General features: G+C 40.4%; 1 protein-coding gene across 3 annotated transcripts in view; it reads left to right on the forward strand.

Annotated features, from left to right (window-relative positions):
- The first annotated feature begins 129 nt into the window (after window positions 1–129).
- Window positions 130–19906, forward strand: part of LOC306835937 (uncharacterized protein) — a 41462-nt gene continuing 21685 nt past the window's right edge. The window contains exons 1-4 of one of the 3 annotated variants that reach the window (XR_013780715.1): window positions 130–420; window positions 4592–4691; window positions 11120–11257; window positions 11667–11736. Coding sequence is in view for 1 of the 3 variants with exons in the window: in XM_079362748.1 (XP_079218874.1) it covers window positions 314–420; window positions 4592–4691; window positions 15865–15928 (271 nt within the window). In the remaining 2 variants the exon portion in view is untranslated. Of the gene's footprint in view, window positions 421–4591; window positions 4692–11119; window positions 11258–11666; window positions 11737–15864; window positions 15929–19906 lie in introns of those variants that run through there. The other 2 variants (XM_079362748.1, XR_013780714.1) reach the window with 2 other exon arrangements.

A 19906-nucleotide genomic window follows, 5' to 3' on the forward strand; every position in this document is an offset into this window, starting at 1 on the left:
TTGATTTTTGATTTGTCAAAATAGAGTATTTAAACAAAAGACATCAAGCTGTAATGTCTTACTTTCCATGTATTAATCAAATAGAATTAATTTAAAAAAAAAATGTGAAGATGACTCATTATATACCTGATGTTTTAAGCTTAATTCTGCAGCCTTGATTTACCATCTATTGTTAAATTGCTGCTACTTGTAAGCAACTGTCATAATAAAAGGAACACATAGATGATGACATACATCTAAGATATATTGTTAAAGTCTAAAACCACTTATCTTTAAACATTTGTCACAAAGACTTTACTCTTATTTTGTTCTTATGATTCTCTGCAAAGGTTTCACACAGCAAACCTGTTTGTTTCGGCTTTCTCTGACTCATCACCGACTCCTGACTCAGTTTCTGATCGCCAGTCTAGCCTACATAAGGTCAGTAAACAGTCTACTCTCACTTGGACATTATCTTATATCTTTTGCCAGATCCATACATACTTGATGATCGGGGTGTTATCTGAGGCAGCATCAATGATGTCATCAGATCCTGCTCTCAGTTACCTCCGCCTGTGTTGGTATTATAGCAGATATGTACCTGTAAATCATTCATGGCCATTCAATTGTTTCCCCGCTCCTTTGGCAGTATCCCTTGCCGGCTGTAGTATTTCATGCCGAAATATGGTACACTCCACTGATAAAACAAGCAAGAACAATTCTCAACTTGGCTGAACTCTGTTTCAACCCTGAGCTCATGGCTAGACAGGTGAGGCTGAGGTATCGAGGCAAAGCGTGTGTACAGCACAGGAGAGCATCTTCTCAGTGTGTGAACAACTGACACTGAGGACATCGTGCAAATTATGCATCACAAGCTCATACACCTGCATGCATTTATTACCCTAAATATACTGTCTGCATGATTACACTTGAGTTGTACACGGTCAAGTTTCAGGCACCCTTTTCCTACACATTTACACATAAATCAAGTTCTTTACTGCAGGGTAACATTTAGTCCCATACCAAAGTCAATGGTCTCAATGCCAACCGAAACCCTGAATATGCAGTAATTGTCTTTTTCATCTTAAAAAATCATAAAAGTAACTTTTTCCTAAAGTTCTGACTTGTTTCCTTTTTTAAGTGTCCCAACACTAGATGGCAGCATTGAGTTATTATTGCCAGCAGTACCTCAGACTCTTCCGTGGGAGATGGTTTGTTCTAGAAGCCTTCTTCCAAAAATACAAGAAAGCTCAATATTGAGCATCTAAATAATCTTTTTCATTTTTAGATATGCATTATTTGTGCAGGAACAACGCCTCACCCTGAAGCACAAAGGTCATAAGTTCACAAGCACATCAGCATTAGACACTTAATGTTAATATAGACTGTGTAGTGTAGATTCTATATTGTGTTTGAAGACAGATCTTTTTAATATTCATACTTTGTTCTATCAGGGAACAATAACGCAGTAATTTATCTTTGTCATATTTTCTGATTTGCCCTCACAGGATGTCACCGCTTTACATGAAGTGGTTAAATAGTTGGAGTCCAAAACATTCTTCATCAGATATGCACTTATCCAGTTTGTGGGTTTAAATCAGAGAATTAAAACACACTAAATTGAGAATATTTGAGGTAGCCACACTTTGGAGATAAAAACATTTAAGGATGAACGTTTTTGGCTGTTTGTTGACTGCACAAGTTCTGAAACATTATCAGAAGAATCAAACATGCTACCAAACAACAGAAGTTTAAATGTTTAGTCATTTTATTATTCCATAAAAGAAAATACAAACAAATAAAGGAAATCAAATGCACACTGAACCTTCAGCCTCAAGCAAATAAATAATCTACATTTACTGGTTTAAGGAGCACAGACGGGCAGAAAGGTGGAGTTAAGAATATGACAAAAACACGCCTGTGATTGTTCTGTTCATGTCCGCATCAGTAAAAAAAGAAAGCTATATATATTTGACGATGTTATAAAAAGTATTTAACCAAAAGTTTGAATTAGGCAGCCTTACTTTGTCATATGCAGAAAAAGGGTAGAGTTTTGGGAAAATCTAATTAATTTCCTTTATTTGACAGAATGAGAACAAACGGTTCAAACGTCTGAGGCGTATTTTTCATTGAGTATCAAAGAAAACAAAGAAATAAAAACGTATTAATTCATTAATTTCACATTAGTGTAAGTGGAAGACAAACCTTAATATGTGCTAATTGTATGTTTACTCATTCCTGCTCCTATCTGTCGGCGTACAATCAAGCATGTCATGCAACAATGTCGAGGCTGGGCACATAATGTGGATATTGTACTGGTGGCACAGATTTCCATTTTCTCACAGACAATGGGGAGAGGGGGTCGGCTCGGGGGATAACTGAGTAAAAAAAAAAAAGAAGAAATTTAAAACAAAATCTCTTACTCTTTTCAGAGTTACCAAAACACTAAATGATTTATTGTCAAATGAATTACCCTTTACCCAACTTCAGACAAAAAATGCTCCAAGCTGTCTGTCGGAACAGCATTATTCTATTAACGTTCGATTTGCAGTTCAGCCAGAGTGACTTCATATTTAGATTTTATTGTATTTTCTAAGCGATTGTGTGGTGCTGCATCCACAATAGAAAGGCTGAGAATGATCAGACAGTTGAATCACCTGTGCTGCAGAGATGGGATCACTAATTATTTGGAGTGATGGTTTGTTAAAAAGCTTAAACACTTTAACAAATCTGTCTCTCCAAAGTGTCACAAAAGGTGCATTTACAGAGTGTATTCAAGCACAGAATGGTTTAATTAATAGCAACTTTTTACAATATAAGGCCTCCTTCACAAGCATAAGCCATCTTTAATCAAATCTAAGACTTATTAGTTATTTCAGCACTTTCTGCGTGGTTCAGAACGTCTTTTTATTCAATGTTTATTGTGTAGATTCTTGTAAAAGTAAAAGATTAAAAACACTTGTGAGTCAAACTGGATATATACTTTTAATTACATTTCATTCTTGCTAATTTTTTTCCAATTCATCTCAAAGTGAAGGTTATTGGCTTCAAAGGGTTTGAAGCGTTAGCATGAGATTAGCTGGCCTGTTTTCTGAAAGGTGCAGCTGACCTAATCTAGATCCGGGCCTCCTGTGTGGGCCCTAACGTCTGCCTCCTGTACAGATCCAGGAAGTAGTCAGGGCCCGTTGCCCCCTTTCCCCCTCCTTGCTAACGACCTCAAACAACCATACAAAATTATATAATGAGAAAAAAAGGACCATTTGGTTGTAAACAGTGAAAATCTACAGAAGCATTGTCTATAGCCAACAATGTAAGATGTTAAACTGCATAGAAAAAAAGGAATGGGTGGGATTTATATTAAAAAAAAAACACTTCTGTGTCCCTTGTCTTGGTCTGTGTGTCTCTGTTCAGCAGTCGATAGGTTAACCTGCCCCTGGCATCCATCTTGTGTGGCCCTTCTCGCATTACCATTGATCTGAGGGAAATAAAGAGCACACGTGTTATTATATACAGTGCAGAAAAACAGCCTCTTGCAGTGATGGAGTGAACAGGCCAAATGTATGAAATATTGCCCCTCCGACATATTCCGTCTTCCTGTCAATAGCGCAGCCTTTGCCCACAAACCGAATCAATAGGGACTTATCTTTTCATGATAACACATAACGATGTTGTCTGTTGTCTTTTTCTTCTAATTCCATCCCTCCGCCCTTTTTTTTTTTCAATCATCCATGCTGATATGTATATTTGGGCATGCCTTTCTTGCTCTTCCGTGTGTTTTTTCCGCCCTAAAGAAAGAAACTCAAATTGGCGCGGGCTTTCTCGTCAGCGACATGGCAGTTACAAATTTACATGTTTGTTTTCTGGACATTTCTCTGAAGCTTTTGGGGGTCTCTCATGTGTGAGACTGCTCAGCGGAGAGAAGACACCCCTCTGTAAAAACATCTGTTGTGGAAATGGCTGTCAGACTCCCTTTTGTGGGCTCCGTCTCTTCTTTGCACAGAGATTGTCATTTGTTTTGATCATTTATGTGGGTGAAAGAATAATAATAAAAAAAATCTGAAGGATGTGCTCGTGCAGCTGAACAGTATACACTTTGTTTTTTTTGTCATTCAAAGGACCACTTCTCTCATATTTCGTGACATTTTGGTTTGCACATTGAGGCATGTGATGTAGTTATATTATTTACTGTAGAAGTCAACTAAACTGCACTGTGAGAAACAGTTTTTTTCAATAAATATGAACCCTTCGTGGGGCATACATTCCCTGTGTTTCGGACAAGCTGCTTAAAGATGATAACAACAAATACTCAATTATTCATGATGCTGTGATTGTTATCATGTGTGGAAGAAGTCACCGTAAAATAAAATACATTCATTGTCTCTTTTGATTGGAAGTCATTTCACTGTGGGAAATGAGATTTTTTTTTTTTGTCAAAAGTGAAATACAAACGTCTTGTTTTGTCATGTTTGTATGAGTGAATAAAGCACTTTTTAAATTGAAACTAAATGCTGTGAAACATTCATAGGTCAAGTAAGGTTTTTTAAGTGTTTTAATCATCAGTCGCTTTTATGTTCTGACTTCATTTTTGTTTCTTGTTTTGCTGCTTTTTCAGAACGGTCTGGCCTCGGTGCATTGATGCAACTGTTCTCAAGAGAGAGATCGAGTTCATGTCCTGCGGCGTCAGGAGGAACTTCACCTCGATGTTCTCACAGGTCAGCTGCCGTTTATCTTCTTTGCTGTTTCACTACTCGATAATACTTTCCTCTCACAAACATGTTGGACAAATGAATTCCCAAAATAATGAATTTCTTTGGAAGAACTTGATTCCAGAAAAGTTAGGCCAAGTTATGACCTTTAAAAACAGCAGAGTTTCCTCATAATACAGTCTAATCATTTGATTGTAGAGTCCTTCATTTCAAACAAGGAATGCATTTAGGAAGCTGACAAATCAAGCATGAGTTGAAAATATAATGAACAATCTGTTCTTTTTGCTTCCACGATTTTATTCAGTATATTTTTTTTTTCAGAGGTGAAAAAACTCCTGTCTAGTTTTGAGCTGTTTTAACTTGTTCTGAAGCACAGCATCAATTTTCCACAGTGTTTAATTTGAGGTCTTTTCTCAGTTTACATGCATTCTGAATTTCCCATTGGTCTAACGTGGAGTCAAAACCATATTTCATTCTCATGTATTTTAACAATCTTCTTAAAAAAAAAAAGAAAAAACAAATGCTTTAATGTGAAATAAGTTGATAATTTCTTACAAAAGAGGCCTAATTCTAGATAAAAATGTGTCGATTGGTGAATTGATGGACCACCTGTATGTGAATGTGTGTTTTTCCTGCAGAACAGGTGAGTGTTTGAGCAGAGTGACATCCCATAAACTAGCTGATAACCCGTTCCTGTTCTTCTTATCTGTCTTCCTGACAATCCTGGCTCCCTGAGCGCGTTGTCGTTTCCCCTCGGGCCCATTATCAGATCCCCTCTGTAGGCTCCCTCAACAGCTACAGTTATTGCTGCAGACTCTTCTTTTATAGCACCATAATGTGTGTGCTTTTTTATGAGTGAGTGCATGTTGTCTTTGGGATCGTAGTTTCCTTTTTTGTGTGTGTTTTGACTGAGAGGCTTCCCCTCCAAATTGTTTCCCTTTTCCTCTCTAGATCAAACCGAATAAAAAAGAAGATTCCGGTTATTTTCAAACACTGTATCATTAATCATCTTTTTCCAATCATGTTTCACCACCTGATCGGCCCCTCACACTATCTGTGCGAAACGTGTTATCTCCCTCTGCCATTCATGTACACATTTATTGGATTCCAAGTCTGAGGGATCAATCTTTTGGCCACCAGAGGAGCATAACTAATGGCAACATTAGAATGGCTTTGTGAGAGGGACTGGCCGGATGCTGGTTAACCAAGCAGGAAATAATCTAGGATTTTATATCCTGCATGAATGGCCATAGGATATGCTGAGAATAAATTAATCCTCCCCAAAATTTTAGCAGTGAGGTTATCTTTTGAATGAAACAGTTGCAGTGGGGCGGCTGGTTTGTTTGGCCAATTTTTTTATTTAATTTTTTTTTTTTGGGGGGGGGGGGCGGGCTGGTTGCTTCCAGCTTGCACACGTGGAATTTCTTGGCAGATAATGACCGTCATCATAATGCTCAGCCAGGGTCAGAGTATCTATTCTGTCTCTGACCGCAGGTCTAGACGACCTTCCTCTGCAAAGCTCTTTTTTTCCCTTCCTTTTAAAGCCCCACTTCTATTTTCCTGTTGTGCCCAAACAAGGATTTTATAAAACGGGTGACATCGCCACACAAGCTGTCTGCAGAATCCCCCTTAATTAAAGTGACTTTTAAAGCCTTCCTCAGACACTAATAAACCCCCTCTCCATTAAGATCCTCCTAATTACTGTGTGCAAAGGAAAGGGGGACGCACAGAGACAGCCAGTGCGGAGGTAAGCCTGCTGGCATTTGGCCCCATAAGCTGAGCGCCTCACAAAAGAAAATGTCCCCTGGGTTACCCATCCTACCAAAGAGTCCCTTTTTTTCAGCCTCGCTCCCCCTCTTCTGTTTTTCTTCTTTATGAATGAAAGTATATGACATGTGGGGCTGACAGTGTCCATTCATGGAGCTGCTGGAATGTGTGAATAACATCTCTGAATGAAGCAGGAATCACAGCCACCTGATAAGTCATTAAGCAGTCTTTTGACGTTACCATTGTTTAAATGTGCATGGTGGAAGTGAGAGTGCTGTCATCTATAAACAGCCGCTTACTCGAGTGAGGCTGATTAGGAGAGAAAGATATTCAGGGTATACAGAGAGATGCAGGAATCCCCTCAGGAAGCATTATTAAAGCATGTTGTCCTCTTAAACTTAGCTTTCAGTGAGTGATTGCAATCATGTTGGAAAGTTTGATTTGGACGACTGTAATTGATGTGGAAACAAGAATTTAGTTATCGTTACAGGTCACATTGTGCCACAAGTACAGAGTGTGTAGACAGTCGTCGCAGCGCTGGTGGCAGAGGCCTGCCCACAAAGGTTAAACGTGTTTGGTTCATGTCCTGGTCTGCAGATTAATGACATTAACGAAGTTTCCATTAGTCGCGCAACCCAGGGAGACATGGGCGTCCATGCGGAAAGCCACATGACCGAGGCAGAGATAAGAGAAAATGAAATACGTCTTCGTGGAGACAGAAGGGGCCAGGAAGTGCCACTCCAAATTAGCCGCCGGCCCAGTTTGTTGTTACTTCATTAACCCAACAGCCCCAGGAAAAATAAAAAGCCAGGTCACAACCTTTAGCATCAGGGAGGCCTGAGATTTGTAAAGAAGGGCTCCTGCAAACTTTAGCTGGATGCAACTGTTGACACAATACAGGCAAGTGTGTATGGAGGGAAGTTATCATTAAAGGGGGGGGGGGGTGTTACTACCTCCAGAAGTTTGGAGAAATAAACTTTGTAACTTAAATTTTCAGGTTTCCAAACCTGAAAAGTTTCTGACAACATTTACTGCTACCAGAAGCTTTCGAACTCAACATCTGAATGTTTCTTCAAAGCAGGCTTCTTACTTTAGTTTTAATACCTTCAAGAAGAGTTCTTGATACCTTTCAACACATCTTAACAAATACACAGGTTTTTCTTGTTTTTTGTATTTTGACCACTGTAAAAACAATGTACACAAAAACTATTTTGTTCTATTAAAAAAAAACATAGTAAGGCTTTGTAGATCAGAATCAAAAGGTTCACACTGTTTTTATCTGTTTTTTATTAATATTTCTCAGAATCAAGTCTGTAACGTGGTTATTTTATTTTATTTTTTTTGGTAAAAGCTCTTTGTATTTAGCTCAGGTTATTAAATGGTTAAATGAATGGAAAACATGTTTGCAAAAAAAATGTGCAAAGGTTCATTTTAATATTTAATAAAAAATGTGGAAAATAGTCAAAGCTGTTAGTACTGAACATTTTCTATTTTAACATCTTTTAGCCTTCACTAACATTAAAAATAAAATAAAAAAAGCCATCTGAATGAGGCCTTGGGCCAAAATCTTTTGAGTCTTCGATTGAAGTTGACTCAGCCTTCATTGCATGAATGACACGAAGACAATGTTTCCTACAGAATGATAACCCTCAACCAATGATATATGAAGAAGAAAAAATTCAAAAGTCGGTAGCATTAATAATAGGGAATCATTACCAGCTGTTATACAAATAGTATAATAAAGGATATTACTAGATCATCAATATTACATAATGTGCATTGTTCCCGTCCAACATTTGGCAGTGTACTTCAAAACGGAGCTGTGTTGTATAATGCCGTCCTTGTTGTTGTAATGCGAGCTGCACGGTGGCTCTTTATTTGCAGGCAGTGACTTTATTAGAGTCTATGGTTACAGACCCTTGGAAGGAGGGCTATTGTATTCTCACCCCTTCTTTGGCAAACACACCTGTGCTGCTTCTCTTCCTTTGCACACTCTTCATAACAAACAGGCCAAGACGAGCGTCACTTTTGTTTTTAGTATTCGTTAAAATAAGCTGATGTATCTAACAAATGCATTGCATTCAATGCTAATTCCTATCCTGTTTCTTTTAAGCAGAGTTATCCCAATTTTCTTTCTCTCTTCCCCTCTCTCTCTCTCTCTCTCTCTCTCTCTCTCTCTCTCACACACACATACACACGCACAGGTCCACACATATACCTACTCAGCAACATGGATCGGCAGCAGCTGACTTGGCTAGAAACTCTGTGGCACAGGTAGACAGAAGCAGGGTCCAGCGGGTGTCTACTGAGGCTGTAGACACATCTGCCTGCTTGATTTCACCTGGTAACTGAGCATGTAGTATTTACTTCTCGGCTGAAATGCAATCAGGGGCTGCTAGCTGGCAAGGCAGCAATGAGCCTGCGATTAGGTGCAGTTTTTCCCCCTCCTTTGACAAAGTGAGGAAAAGTTTGAAATCGAAAAACTGCTGAAAAAATATTGTTTTATTTTGGATACACATTTCAAAGTGCATTTATACATTTATAACACATCCAAAAATGTAAAAATGAAATGTTATTAAACCTTTAAAATCAGGTTTATGATTCAACCTTGTGTGAAATTTTTCAACTTCCCTCCTCCAACAATAATTTGGCATAGATTTTGACTGAAGGTCAAACAGATTTGCATAGTAATTTCTCCATTATATTATTCAACACCATTTCCCTGTAGTGATTAAAAGCAGTGATTAAACAATAACTTTGTAACATATATTTAAAGCAGCCTCACACAATATAATACAATGGAATGGATTGTAATGAGCTCTTCCACTGCTGATGACCAGAGTCTGGTGAAGTCCTGATGATGAACGTCATAGTGACACTGCTGAGGTTTCTATACGGTAGAGTGCTCCTCTTTGTACACGTATAAACATTTACATCCTCGAGACAAGAGTCACCTCTCTAATCTGGCTGAAGAAGTGTGTGGAGAGGCCCTTTATCCCTCCCTGCTTTAACTGGTTGCTCACAGAAGAGGCATTTACCTCCACTAATGGGGGAGTGAGTCTTTCACTGGGGCCTGTTTTCCTCTCAGCGTCGTCTGAAAGAAACCTAGCCAGAGAGGAGACATTAAGAAAACCAGTTAATCTGGAGTATTCTGTCTGTGTGTGTGTCTGCCCAGGGAGTGGACCCAGCTCCTTGGTGCCTTCTCAAGAGGTTTCTCTTTACAGCAGAGTACAGAAGTGTTAGGTCAGCACTTATTTCAGTAGCTCTGACTCAAGACTGAGTGTCTAAACAGATAAGTGGGTAACCTCTCCGGTCATTGTTGGAGAGTTTGACGTTTTTGTGTTGTTGAAGGTCTGGCTCACCAACAATGTTGTGCTATGACTGAAGATGTTTTGCTGCTTAGTCTCATTTGCGCTTGTTGCATGTGATTGCAATATTAATCTGGCAAGTACAAAAAAGACAAAATGATATGATATAACACAATATATAGGACAAGTGTCTAGATAGATAGATAGATAGATAGATAGAAGTTTTAAGGCAACTGATCATTATTATTAAAATACTGAGTCTCGAAGCGAGAAATGTTAATGTGCTTGTGAAAAAAAAAAAATCATAGTTTATAACAATACCCAATGAACAAAGCCAATTCTTTCCCTCTCACCTTTAGTTGTCCAGCTCTCACTTTGGCCTTTATATAGAAAACAAACAGTAGATTTGAACTCTCTAAATCAGGCAAAAAGCCGTCACTCCCCGTTAAAGGAAACGGTCATTGTAGAAGGACCAGAAGCGCAGCTACGATCACAACCCAGTCACTGTTACTTAGCTTTGTTTGTAGCAGTTAACCTTCTCAGCACACTCCAGCCTTCACTCACCGTTTATGGAGCTCTCCTACTGTGGCAGGAGTGTTAGACAAAGGTCATCAGCGGCTGCAACCAGAATGACTCGTCGTTAAAGATGGGACAAAGAAACTGTGGAGGAAATCTGGAAGGCTGGGGCTTATCAGATTGGTGGGATACAACGGTGGGAGATTGTCTGATGAGGATGAGCAGGAAAACAAAAGTTAAGGAAGTCAGATGAAAAAAAAAAAATTCAATTCTGCATTGCAACAACAAGATCCGTCTATTGGCAGAATTAGAAATGCAAAATGATATGCATATCCTAAAAGACACTGTCATAGACACTGTGTTTCCCATGGGGGAAACCCACCCACCCATGCACCCACACACACGTTAACATGCACACTTGTGTTTCAGTGAGAACGACAGATGCCGTATGGACTGCTGTATTCTCAGCAGTAAAGGAGGGCCCTGAGGGTCTCCGCTGTCTGACAGTACACCAGGGATCAGCTGTGACACAGTGACACCGATCCCCTTATGTCACGCAGAATGCCGTACTAACACCCCTCACTGTGTGTGTGTGTGTGTGTGTGTGTGTGTATTTGGTTTTGTGCTGTAGGATTTCATCATGTCAGATACACAACAGTATTCATGTCTGGTTTGTGTGTGAGTGCATTGACTGCCTTATATAAGCACCCTTTAAGTGCAACATATACACCCCCACACTAATATCCCTATTTTAACGTTGCACCAAAATATTTTTTTTGTCACAATCACAAATATTTTTGGGGAGTTGTATAATATGAATTTGGTGTCATTCAATCTGGTCAGAGTCTTCATGAACAGAAGGGATGCTGCTGGTTGTACTGCTCATGTTTGGCCAGTTGAGGCCATGCTTTCCTCAGGCTGAGCAGAGTCTGGCTGCAGCCTCAACATGTACTGTCACTCTGTCCCACTTTCTTCCTCACGGTGAGTTCTTCACAGTGCGACTGTGTATTTGGGTCATGCAAAAAGAATCCTCTCATCTCAAGGATCTCTTCTGTTAAAAGGACTCATTTTAAAAGACATGATTGCTTTCTTGCAATATTATTAATTTTAACCTTTGTTGACTAGATTACATTTGCTTATTTTTAAGATCTAAACTTGTCTTGAAAAAAAGATATTTCCCACCCTTAAATAATTGTTGCAATAAATTTATTACATTTTTCACATTTTTACCAAATCTGAAGAGTGATTTTTTTTTTCTTTCCTAAAAAGATTTAGATTGAACCTCTTGTGGTTGTGTAAATTTCAAATGGACCTGTTTCAAAGAGTTCTACAACATGTTGGTTAATGATTTTTTTTAAGAGTTATTTTTTTGGCTTTTTGCCTTTATTAGAGATAGACAGTGGATAGGGTCAGAAATCAGGGAGAGAGAGAGAGAGAGAGGGAATCAACATGCGGGAGGGGGGCCACAGGCTGGACTCGAACCCACGGCGCCCGCATTGAGGATGATTTTTTTAATTCTTTAAAGGCAGTTTGGGTAAGAATGTGTGTTTGATATATTATTGAATTAAATAACTTATTTCCATATAACTTCCTTAAAACTTGCACTATATTTCAAACTGGTTCTGCTTCTGGGGTTTGTGTCTCCCCAGGCAGCAGAGGTCCATTTGCAGTGCTGGTCAGCCTCTCTCCAGGTGCACACCTTCTCCCCTGAAAACCACCATGAGCCTGTCAAATAAGTAAATCCAGGGAGATGTGTGGCCTGTGAAAGGGATATGCTCACCCTGGTAGAGGGTGCAGAGACGCTCCTTTGTTTCCTGGCATGTCTCACATACTTTCAGAGGGCAGATAAGCCCCCGCACCATGAAACACTGCTTTATGTTTGGCCCGGGTAACGTCCCAGAGAGGGCAGCGTGGACTCGGAGGAGAGACCAGTCAGTGAGCAGGTAATATGTCCCCTGTGTCACACCTTGTTAAAGGGCCAGATGCGCATTAGAGCTTTGGTTATGTATTCTTGAGGTATTTAAGCATACACTGAAAATACTCCAATAACCAAACTCCTAGTTAAAATATTCCTCCCTCCAGCTCCTTCACTGTCACTCTTTATTCTTTTATTTCCGCTGCTCTCTGAGGAGAAGGGGTAAGCTCAGAAGGGAAAAGGCGAAAAGGGAGGGGGGCGTAAGGGGGTAAGGAGGTGGGGGCTTGGCTGTTTCCTGAAATCGGATTAGCAGCTACTCTACACTTACATTGCAGGCACTGGGGCTTTAGTTTAGCCCAGCTCAAGACCACCCAAAAGGTAAACAGGTACATTACTGTGGGGAAAAAAGGAAAGTGAATGGTTAGGGGATAGAGGGGGAAAAAACTGATGATAGATGGATACAGAGTGAGTGAAATAAATACGTGACTACTTGGCAGACTGGTTAAAGCAGATTACCTGCTGCAGTTAATCTGAAATTAATTCCAAATGCTGCTCGATGAAATGCTGGACATTTTTTTTTGCAATGACACAAACAGAAAGTAAAGAAGAAAACAAAATGCTAAACCCAACTTACTTCTTAAATTTATTCTGAACTACCAATTTGTGAACTTCCTCTCCTTGAACCAACTCTCTGGACCTTCACAAAAGACCTACATATCTCACCCCCAGCCCTCCCCGCGCACCAAGATATCTAAACCTCACACTGTCATGCTGCTGCCACTGCATCCCACAGAAAACCTCCTGAAAATTAGTTTTTGGCAAGCGGCTCGCAAACACACTCTCCTGTCTGCTGCAAGCCACCAAGGCTTTGTTAGGCAGGCCTGCTCTGAGCCCAGAGCCTTCAAGACCCCCATTATGCAGCAGGACTCAGCGGGGCAGAAAGAGCAGGAGTGTTTTCGCCAGTCATGTGGGCACACAGGCATTATACACTCTTCAGTGGCACTGTAGCTATTTTGTGAGTCTTACAAACAGAGGGGAGGCCTGCACAGGCTGCAAGAAGTTTTGATAATTGGGAGTTATATAAGTTCCAAAATCCTCACAGGAGGATTGTAAGTTTTTTCCCCTCCTTTCCCCCCATTGTGTGCTTTTGAAAAGAGTGTGTGAAGGCCCCACTGCGAAGGTGACAAATCCTTTGACATAAATCATTGTGTAAAGGTTAAAGGAATACAGTCAAGTGCTCACGAAGAAGAGCCTCTAATTGCCTGCTTTGCTCTAGCTTTGCCGAGCTGTGTTTTACAAATTAAACAACAGCTCCTGCACACTGCAGAGCATTTGTCAGAGTACGCACGCTTCCTGTGCACGCCTGTTTGTGTGTCTTTGTTTACATGAGCCCTTGTGTTAGTCCACTTATGCCTTATCGTAAAAAATAAGCTTGTTTAGAGCTTGTGTCAAGATCCACCGACGTGCATATCAGCTGCAGCTGGGTAGGAATTGAGCTGGAGTTTTTACTAATCAGTGATGGACGAACTCAGGACTCCCTGCATCTCAAACATCACTGCTTCTGTCAGGGGCCCCGAGTGTGGAGCAGGCGGGCTGAGCAGCTCTGATCAGCACTGTTGTGTTTTTTTTTTTTTCAACTGAATCACACTGGGGAACATGTGTGTGTGTTTGAGATGCAGGGATGCATGGTGCTAACCCTCCCCTGAGTGGTAATGCATGAACTGTTAGCAAAACATTGTTGCTGCTGTTGCCTTCTATGTTAATAAGACGTGGATTGTGGTGGGGGGTGCACAGATGTAATTCAAGGTTGACATCTTAAGATTCAGAATGCACCTTTAGTGAGAGATATCATTCATTCTGTGGACCGGAGGCCAACTTTTTAAGACGATACAAAAGACATAGGAAGATAATATATCAGCTGTTATGCATAATGACAAATTGATTCTTGATCACATATTTAAACTTTGCGTTGAAAATCCCAACCTTTTCTTAAAATACATATATTCCACAACATTTTGACATAGAGAGCCTCACAAGCTCATTACAAGCCTGCTGTATTTGTAATCGCTGCGCCTTTTATGCAGCATCTCAAGCTGTCAAGCCGCCCGCGTCCATGTCACTCAGTTATGTGTTGTAGAAAGGACAGTTCAGGCTGTGTAAATGTATTTATGAATGCATGATTTTGTGAAAGTGTGTACTTGGCTCTCCTCTTGCTGTCTAATAACTGGTAACCCCAGCTGTGAGTGTGTGTTTGTGTGTGTGTCTGTGTCTGTGTGTGTTTGGGTGTGTGTGTGTGTGTGTATGTGTGTGTGTTTGTCTGCCTGTGTAAAGCTGAGGCTCGCTGGGGCACTGAGGCGAAACTTGGCCCCAGTCAGGCCAGCTCGCAGAGGGCAGAGAGCAAAAAGCCTCCAGCCGTGATTTCTCTCTTTCTTGCTTTCTCTTTCAATCTCTCTCTCTCTTCCTCTGGGATTTGGAAATAGGTAGCCCGGAAGATGTAACATGTATTTATTTTGTACACAACACTCAGGGATTCTTTGGCCTTGTGTAAATGCACATGCAGTACTTTTTTTTTTTTTTTTTTTACAGATGTTGCATTAGCAGAAAAAAAACAGATTTTAAAATTTGAACAAGCAGGCTTCCAACTCCAATGTTTCTGTTACCCTATATATTATATTGAATGGCAAAATGCATCATTTCTAACTGCCATATCATTGTGACACAAACAGCCTTTCTTATCTTATGCAAATTTCAGCAGGATGCTCATTTATGAATTTAGGTTTATCACAGCTCCCAAAAAATGTGATCAGTTTTGGTTAGGTAAAGGAACAAAAATAATTTGGTTAGGATTATTAATGTTTGACTTTGTCAACATCAGAAAGACCTTTATTATCAACAATCACATCATGATTAAGGTCAGGGAAAAAGGGAGCAAACTTCCACGAAGTTAAAAAGAACTGAATAGTTCAAGTTTCAAGTTGTTTTTTAAAGTCTTGTCTTAAAAAAGAGACACAAATGTTCTCCCTCCCCTCCCTCACTTCCAGGTTAAAAAACGTCTTTTTAAAAAATGTCTGCTTTTCTCCAAAAGGAAAGCATTTCTTTAAAAAGCTAAAGAGGATTCAGTATTTTTTGTTGCTTCTTCTCAGTGTCCAAAGATGTTGATATCATCATTCTCCAAGACCTTCAAATGGCCCAAAGATTGAAAACCAGCTTGCAGCCAGTGCCACTGCTTAAGCGTTTTCATGCTGGATTTGAAATCAGATTATATATGGACCCTCTTAATTGACTTAATGGATTTGAAGTGACTAGATCCTATTAATAAAGGAATAAAAGAGATTGAGGGAAGGAGAAAAGGGGTGACTACCCCCTAGGCTGTGTCCCCACCAGTGGGACTGGAAGGCTAATCTGCCATGCAAATTAAATCCTGCCTCTATGCACTGGCCCCTCTAATGTCCTCCATTACACACCTTTTATTTGTTGATTTGCAAACTGATATTGTTCCATTCAGGGACATTACACTGGTGTGGGAGTGATTACAGGGGGGTTTGCACCTTTTCTCTTCGAGGCAGCTCTTTGCCTTAGAGGAACCAGCACTGGGAATATTCCAAGATGGTCCTCAGATTGGGACTGACACTCATCTGGGATCGTCTCTTAAAGTTTTTCTTTTCCTCCTTAGGAATCCGCCGTCATGAGTTCCAGGCAGGATTATGATGCAGTTGAGACTGAGAGGTTTAATCAGTGTGAGTGGCAGTATTTGGAATGTAACAGAGCTTACCTCACCGTTTTCTCTTTTGTCTTAATGAGGTTGTACTTTGCTTCATTCCTTGGAAGTCTACCTCTCACACTGTGTTCTGTCGGGCTGTCAAATGTAGCTGTATAAACACACATGTGTCACATATGCTAATCCGATTTGCACTTAATCATGACAGGGATTATACTGTACGTACAGTTTCCACAAAGCTGTGAAACTTTCAGAGTAATTTTTGTGTTTTCCACCAGAAAGTTCACCTTTCTGTGAGTCTGGCACAAATGAACAGGGCAGACAATCTCTCTGATTGGGACTTACAATTAAACAAGCCAAGTAGAAGACAAATACTAAGAACTTGAATAAGTAGCTTTTAAGGTTTCCTGTTAAGGCTTTGTCTTTGAATAATCGCCGCAAATGAGAAGATGAATTACTGGCTCAAGTGTTTGTTTGCTTGTGCATTGGCCAGTTGGTGGGAAAGTTTGCCTTCTTAGCTTGAAACAGGGTGATTAGTAACAATTAATTTCTTCTGGGTCAACAACATCAGTAATCCTGTAAACAAGAGCAATTGCAAGTTCACAAATCCATGGTCACCTCAAGCAAGGGATCACGCTTGATACACTTTTTGAAGACGTGGAGACCAGGAGGAAGGTTGCTTTCGAGAAGTCCATAACTTCCTGATTATTGAGACCCTCATGCACATTATCCTGCTCCAAAGAAGAGAAACGTCAATATAAAGTGTTTAGAAAAGAAAAACTTGTTTTACTGTTAATGTAAATGATATGACTTGAAAAAAAAAATGCGACACACATGGTAATGAATATGATAACACACGACATAATACGACATGATATGATACAGATGTGATATAATACAGATACATTAAAGTTGTTGCTATGCAACGGAATATGATTTGATACAGACACGATAGACTTGATTGTTCTAACTGAGGAAAGACGTTCTGAACTTACACACATTACACCATGACACATTACTTGTATATGTAAATGTACTGGACAATAAAACACCTTTCTGATTTTGGCATTTAGCTGGCCTCTCGAATTGTAAGTGCAGACTACAATTGAATCTCAAATTCCAATTCAAAACTAAAGCACATAAACTAATTGACACCTTGCAGCCAATGAGAATTGAGTTATACCCAGCACATGGTAAAGCCAAAAATTAGTCATTCATCAGCACAAAGTGGCTAAAATAATAAGACCATAAAACCTCATGAAATTATTTCTCTGAAAACTGAAAAAATTTCCCCTCTCATCCTCTCTTCTACTTGCAGGAGACAACATGTCTTTACTTTCATTTACTTCCTCTTAGTTACACACGTGAAAAAAATAGGAGCTGATATTTTACACTACACGTTGGAAACGATGTTCCCTTCTTTCTATTGCTGTTTTTTCAGCAGAGGAGGGGCATTATTTCTGTCCAATCACAACTGAGAAAAGCACACAAGCACCAGTGATCTCCAGGCTATTATCAGTGTTTGACTGTTTGACCAATCACTGCGAGAGAAACTGCTTCTGCAGGATAAACATAAACTAAATATAGAATATATCCTGGCTCGTGATATCAACATCCTGCCGAATAAAAATGAATATCCACCTTTCAAACAAAGGTATGCCTGGGAGTGTGGACCTCATTTCAAGCACAATTAACTTGAAATGGAGTGCTGCAAGATCAATAGTCCCCAGTTGATCCAGAGGGAGCTGTCAGTCTATGGAAATGGCACACATATGGTAATATCCCCAGCTTAACAACAACTTAGAGGATTTACTGTTGCTGTTTTCAGACCCACATGAATAACAAACAGTGGGCCACCCCCTGGGAACCATTTTGTTTTATTCCAGCTTCAATTAATCTTTAAGGGGGAGGATACCATTGCAGAGAAATGGCAGGGGGGAGATGAAGAGGGCGTTTGTAGATGGGATAGGTACACTGCTAATTATGAAAATCACAAATAGACAATTTGACTCATGCAAATTCTGTGCTGTGTTTTCATTTTTACCCCGCTCACTTTTCATCATCTTATTTTCTCTTCCTCCGTCATCACACAGACAGATAAAGTGTGTTTGCACCTTCGCTTTCCAATTAGGACACTTTTGTCTCAGTGAGAGCCGCTATCGACAGGCCCACAGACATTAGCAGGATTATATGAGTTCTTACACTGATGAGTGTGATGAGATCTCGGGAGATGTGTATGGATTTTACCTCCTGCTGACTACACTTCTCCCCTCTTAGCCTCAGGGCCAGAAACCTGTGGCATAGAAAGACTCAGAGAAGAGATGAGAGTGAGGATTTAGCCAGCAAGCACGTTGCTTACACGCTCCAGTGTGATGTCATTAAGTCAGATTCGTTTAGCGGAGTCAGGTGTGGACGTGCAGCACGTATAGACAACGTGGTGTCACCTGAAAGAGCGCTGGGACTCGGGTCAATTCGAAATTGATTTAACTCAACTCTGCGATTGATGAAGTCCGTTCAGGTTAAACTACAGAGTTCTCCATTGGACATGCACTTTGAAGAGCCGCTATTGGAATTGACTTGTGTGTGTGTCGCCCTCAGCTCAAGCCAGGTGGGAAATTGAGTTACAAAAGCATGGCATGAGGGGGATAGATGACCTCTCTGACAGTTATACAGTTTGTGTCTGCTGTTCATAACTCCAGCTGGAGAAAGTGAGATGATTGACCTGAGAAAAAAAAAAAAAAAGGTAAAAATCCATATTACTTGCTTCATACTCTTGTAATCTTGAAGCAGGCTGAGTCCTCTTCAAACGAGAGCATTGGAAAGATAAAGACAGGAGTGTTAAGGGCAAATCATAGAATGATGGGACAGTAAGATTTATGCATGTACGTGTATGTAAAGGAGGGATGTATGCAGAAACACGTGGCAGGCACAGAGGCAATTCCCAATCCTGTTTCCCAGTGAGTGTGTTGAACTAAATCTAAATTGACTATCATTTTGTCACACAGAGAAGAAGTGATGTTGGTAAAGAAATGAATACACTAAGGGGAAAAAAAAATACACCACATCCCCGGCGCCTGTGGCTCTGCCTGACTCCAGCTTTTATCATGTAAATAAGGCGAATAGGACTGGGCTAGAGGGACAATTCCCCAGCCGCCACTTGGGCCAAATACAACTTTCCTGCGCTTTAGGCCTACAATGAGGAATGTATTTGGAGGCCTCAGTTTTAATTTAACTAGAGTGGCAGCTGAGGGGGCACCAGGGACCTCATCTCATGACTGCTGCGATCGCTCGGGTGGAAGGAGGGGAAACCTCAACCTGGTGCCGTACATTTCAATGTGCAACATCTCTTCTTCCACAGTTCCATTTCTGCTCGTGTGTTTGTGTGTTTGTGTGTGTGTGTGTGTGTGTGTGTGTGTTTCACTATCTGCACTCGCGCCGTAACACCTCTTTGCTTTCCCAGGGAGGAAACACGCTTCTTGCTCTGCTGTAACATTTGATTCATTATGATCTGAAACAGCACATCAGCCTCACTTATTATATCTTAAAAAATCCTCCCAGCGTCCCAAAGAGCAAGGGGGGAAAAAATCCACCAAAGAGACGCCGCCTTGAAATTGACAGCTGTTATTGTGCTATGCCATCTGGTGCATTTGCCAGGGAACAGAAAAGGGTTAATATTCTATGATGTGTGGTAGCAGTGGCACAGCCTCTTTTGCACAGCCAGAGTGAAATAGCGTGTGCCAGGAGTCTGTGCACCCGATGGAGAGAAACCCTCAACATTAGCATGGCACCATATCAACCAATGTGGCTAATTTAATGGGTCAAATACGGTTGGGAGCGTGCCAAAACAACAGCCGTACCAGCAGAGTTTCTAACAGGGCGGAGAATCACAAAGGAAAGTTGCAGTCCTAAAGCTTTAAATCATAATTCTTCAGATAAGAAGCATGCAATTTTATTTTCCCTTTTCGTTAACCGTTACGTTTGGGAGATCTGTGTTTAG

Source organism: Symphodus melops (genome assembly GCF_947650265.1).
Source record: "Symphodus melops genome assembly, chromosome: 15".
Classification (NCBI taxonomy): Eukaryota; Metazoa; Chordata; class Actinopteri; order Labriformes; family Labridae; genus Symphodus; species Symphodus melops.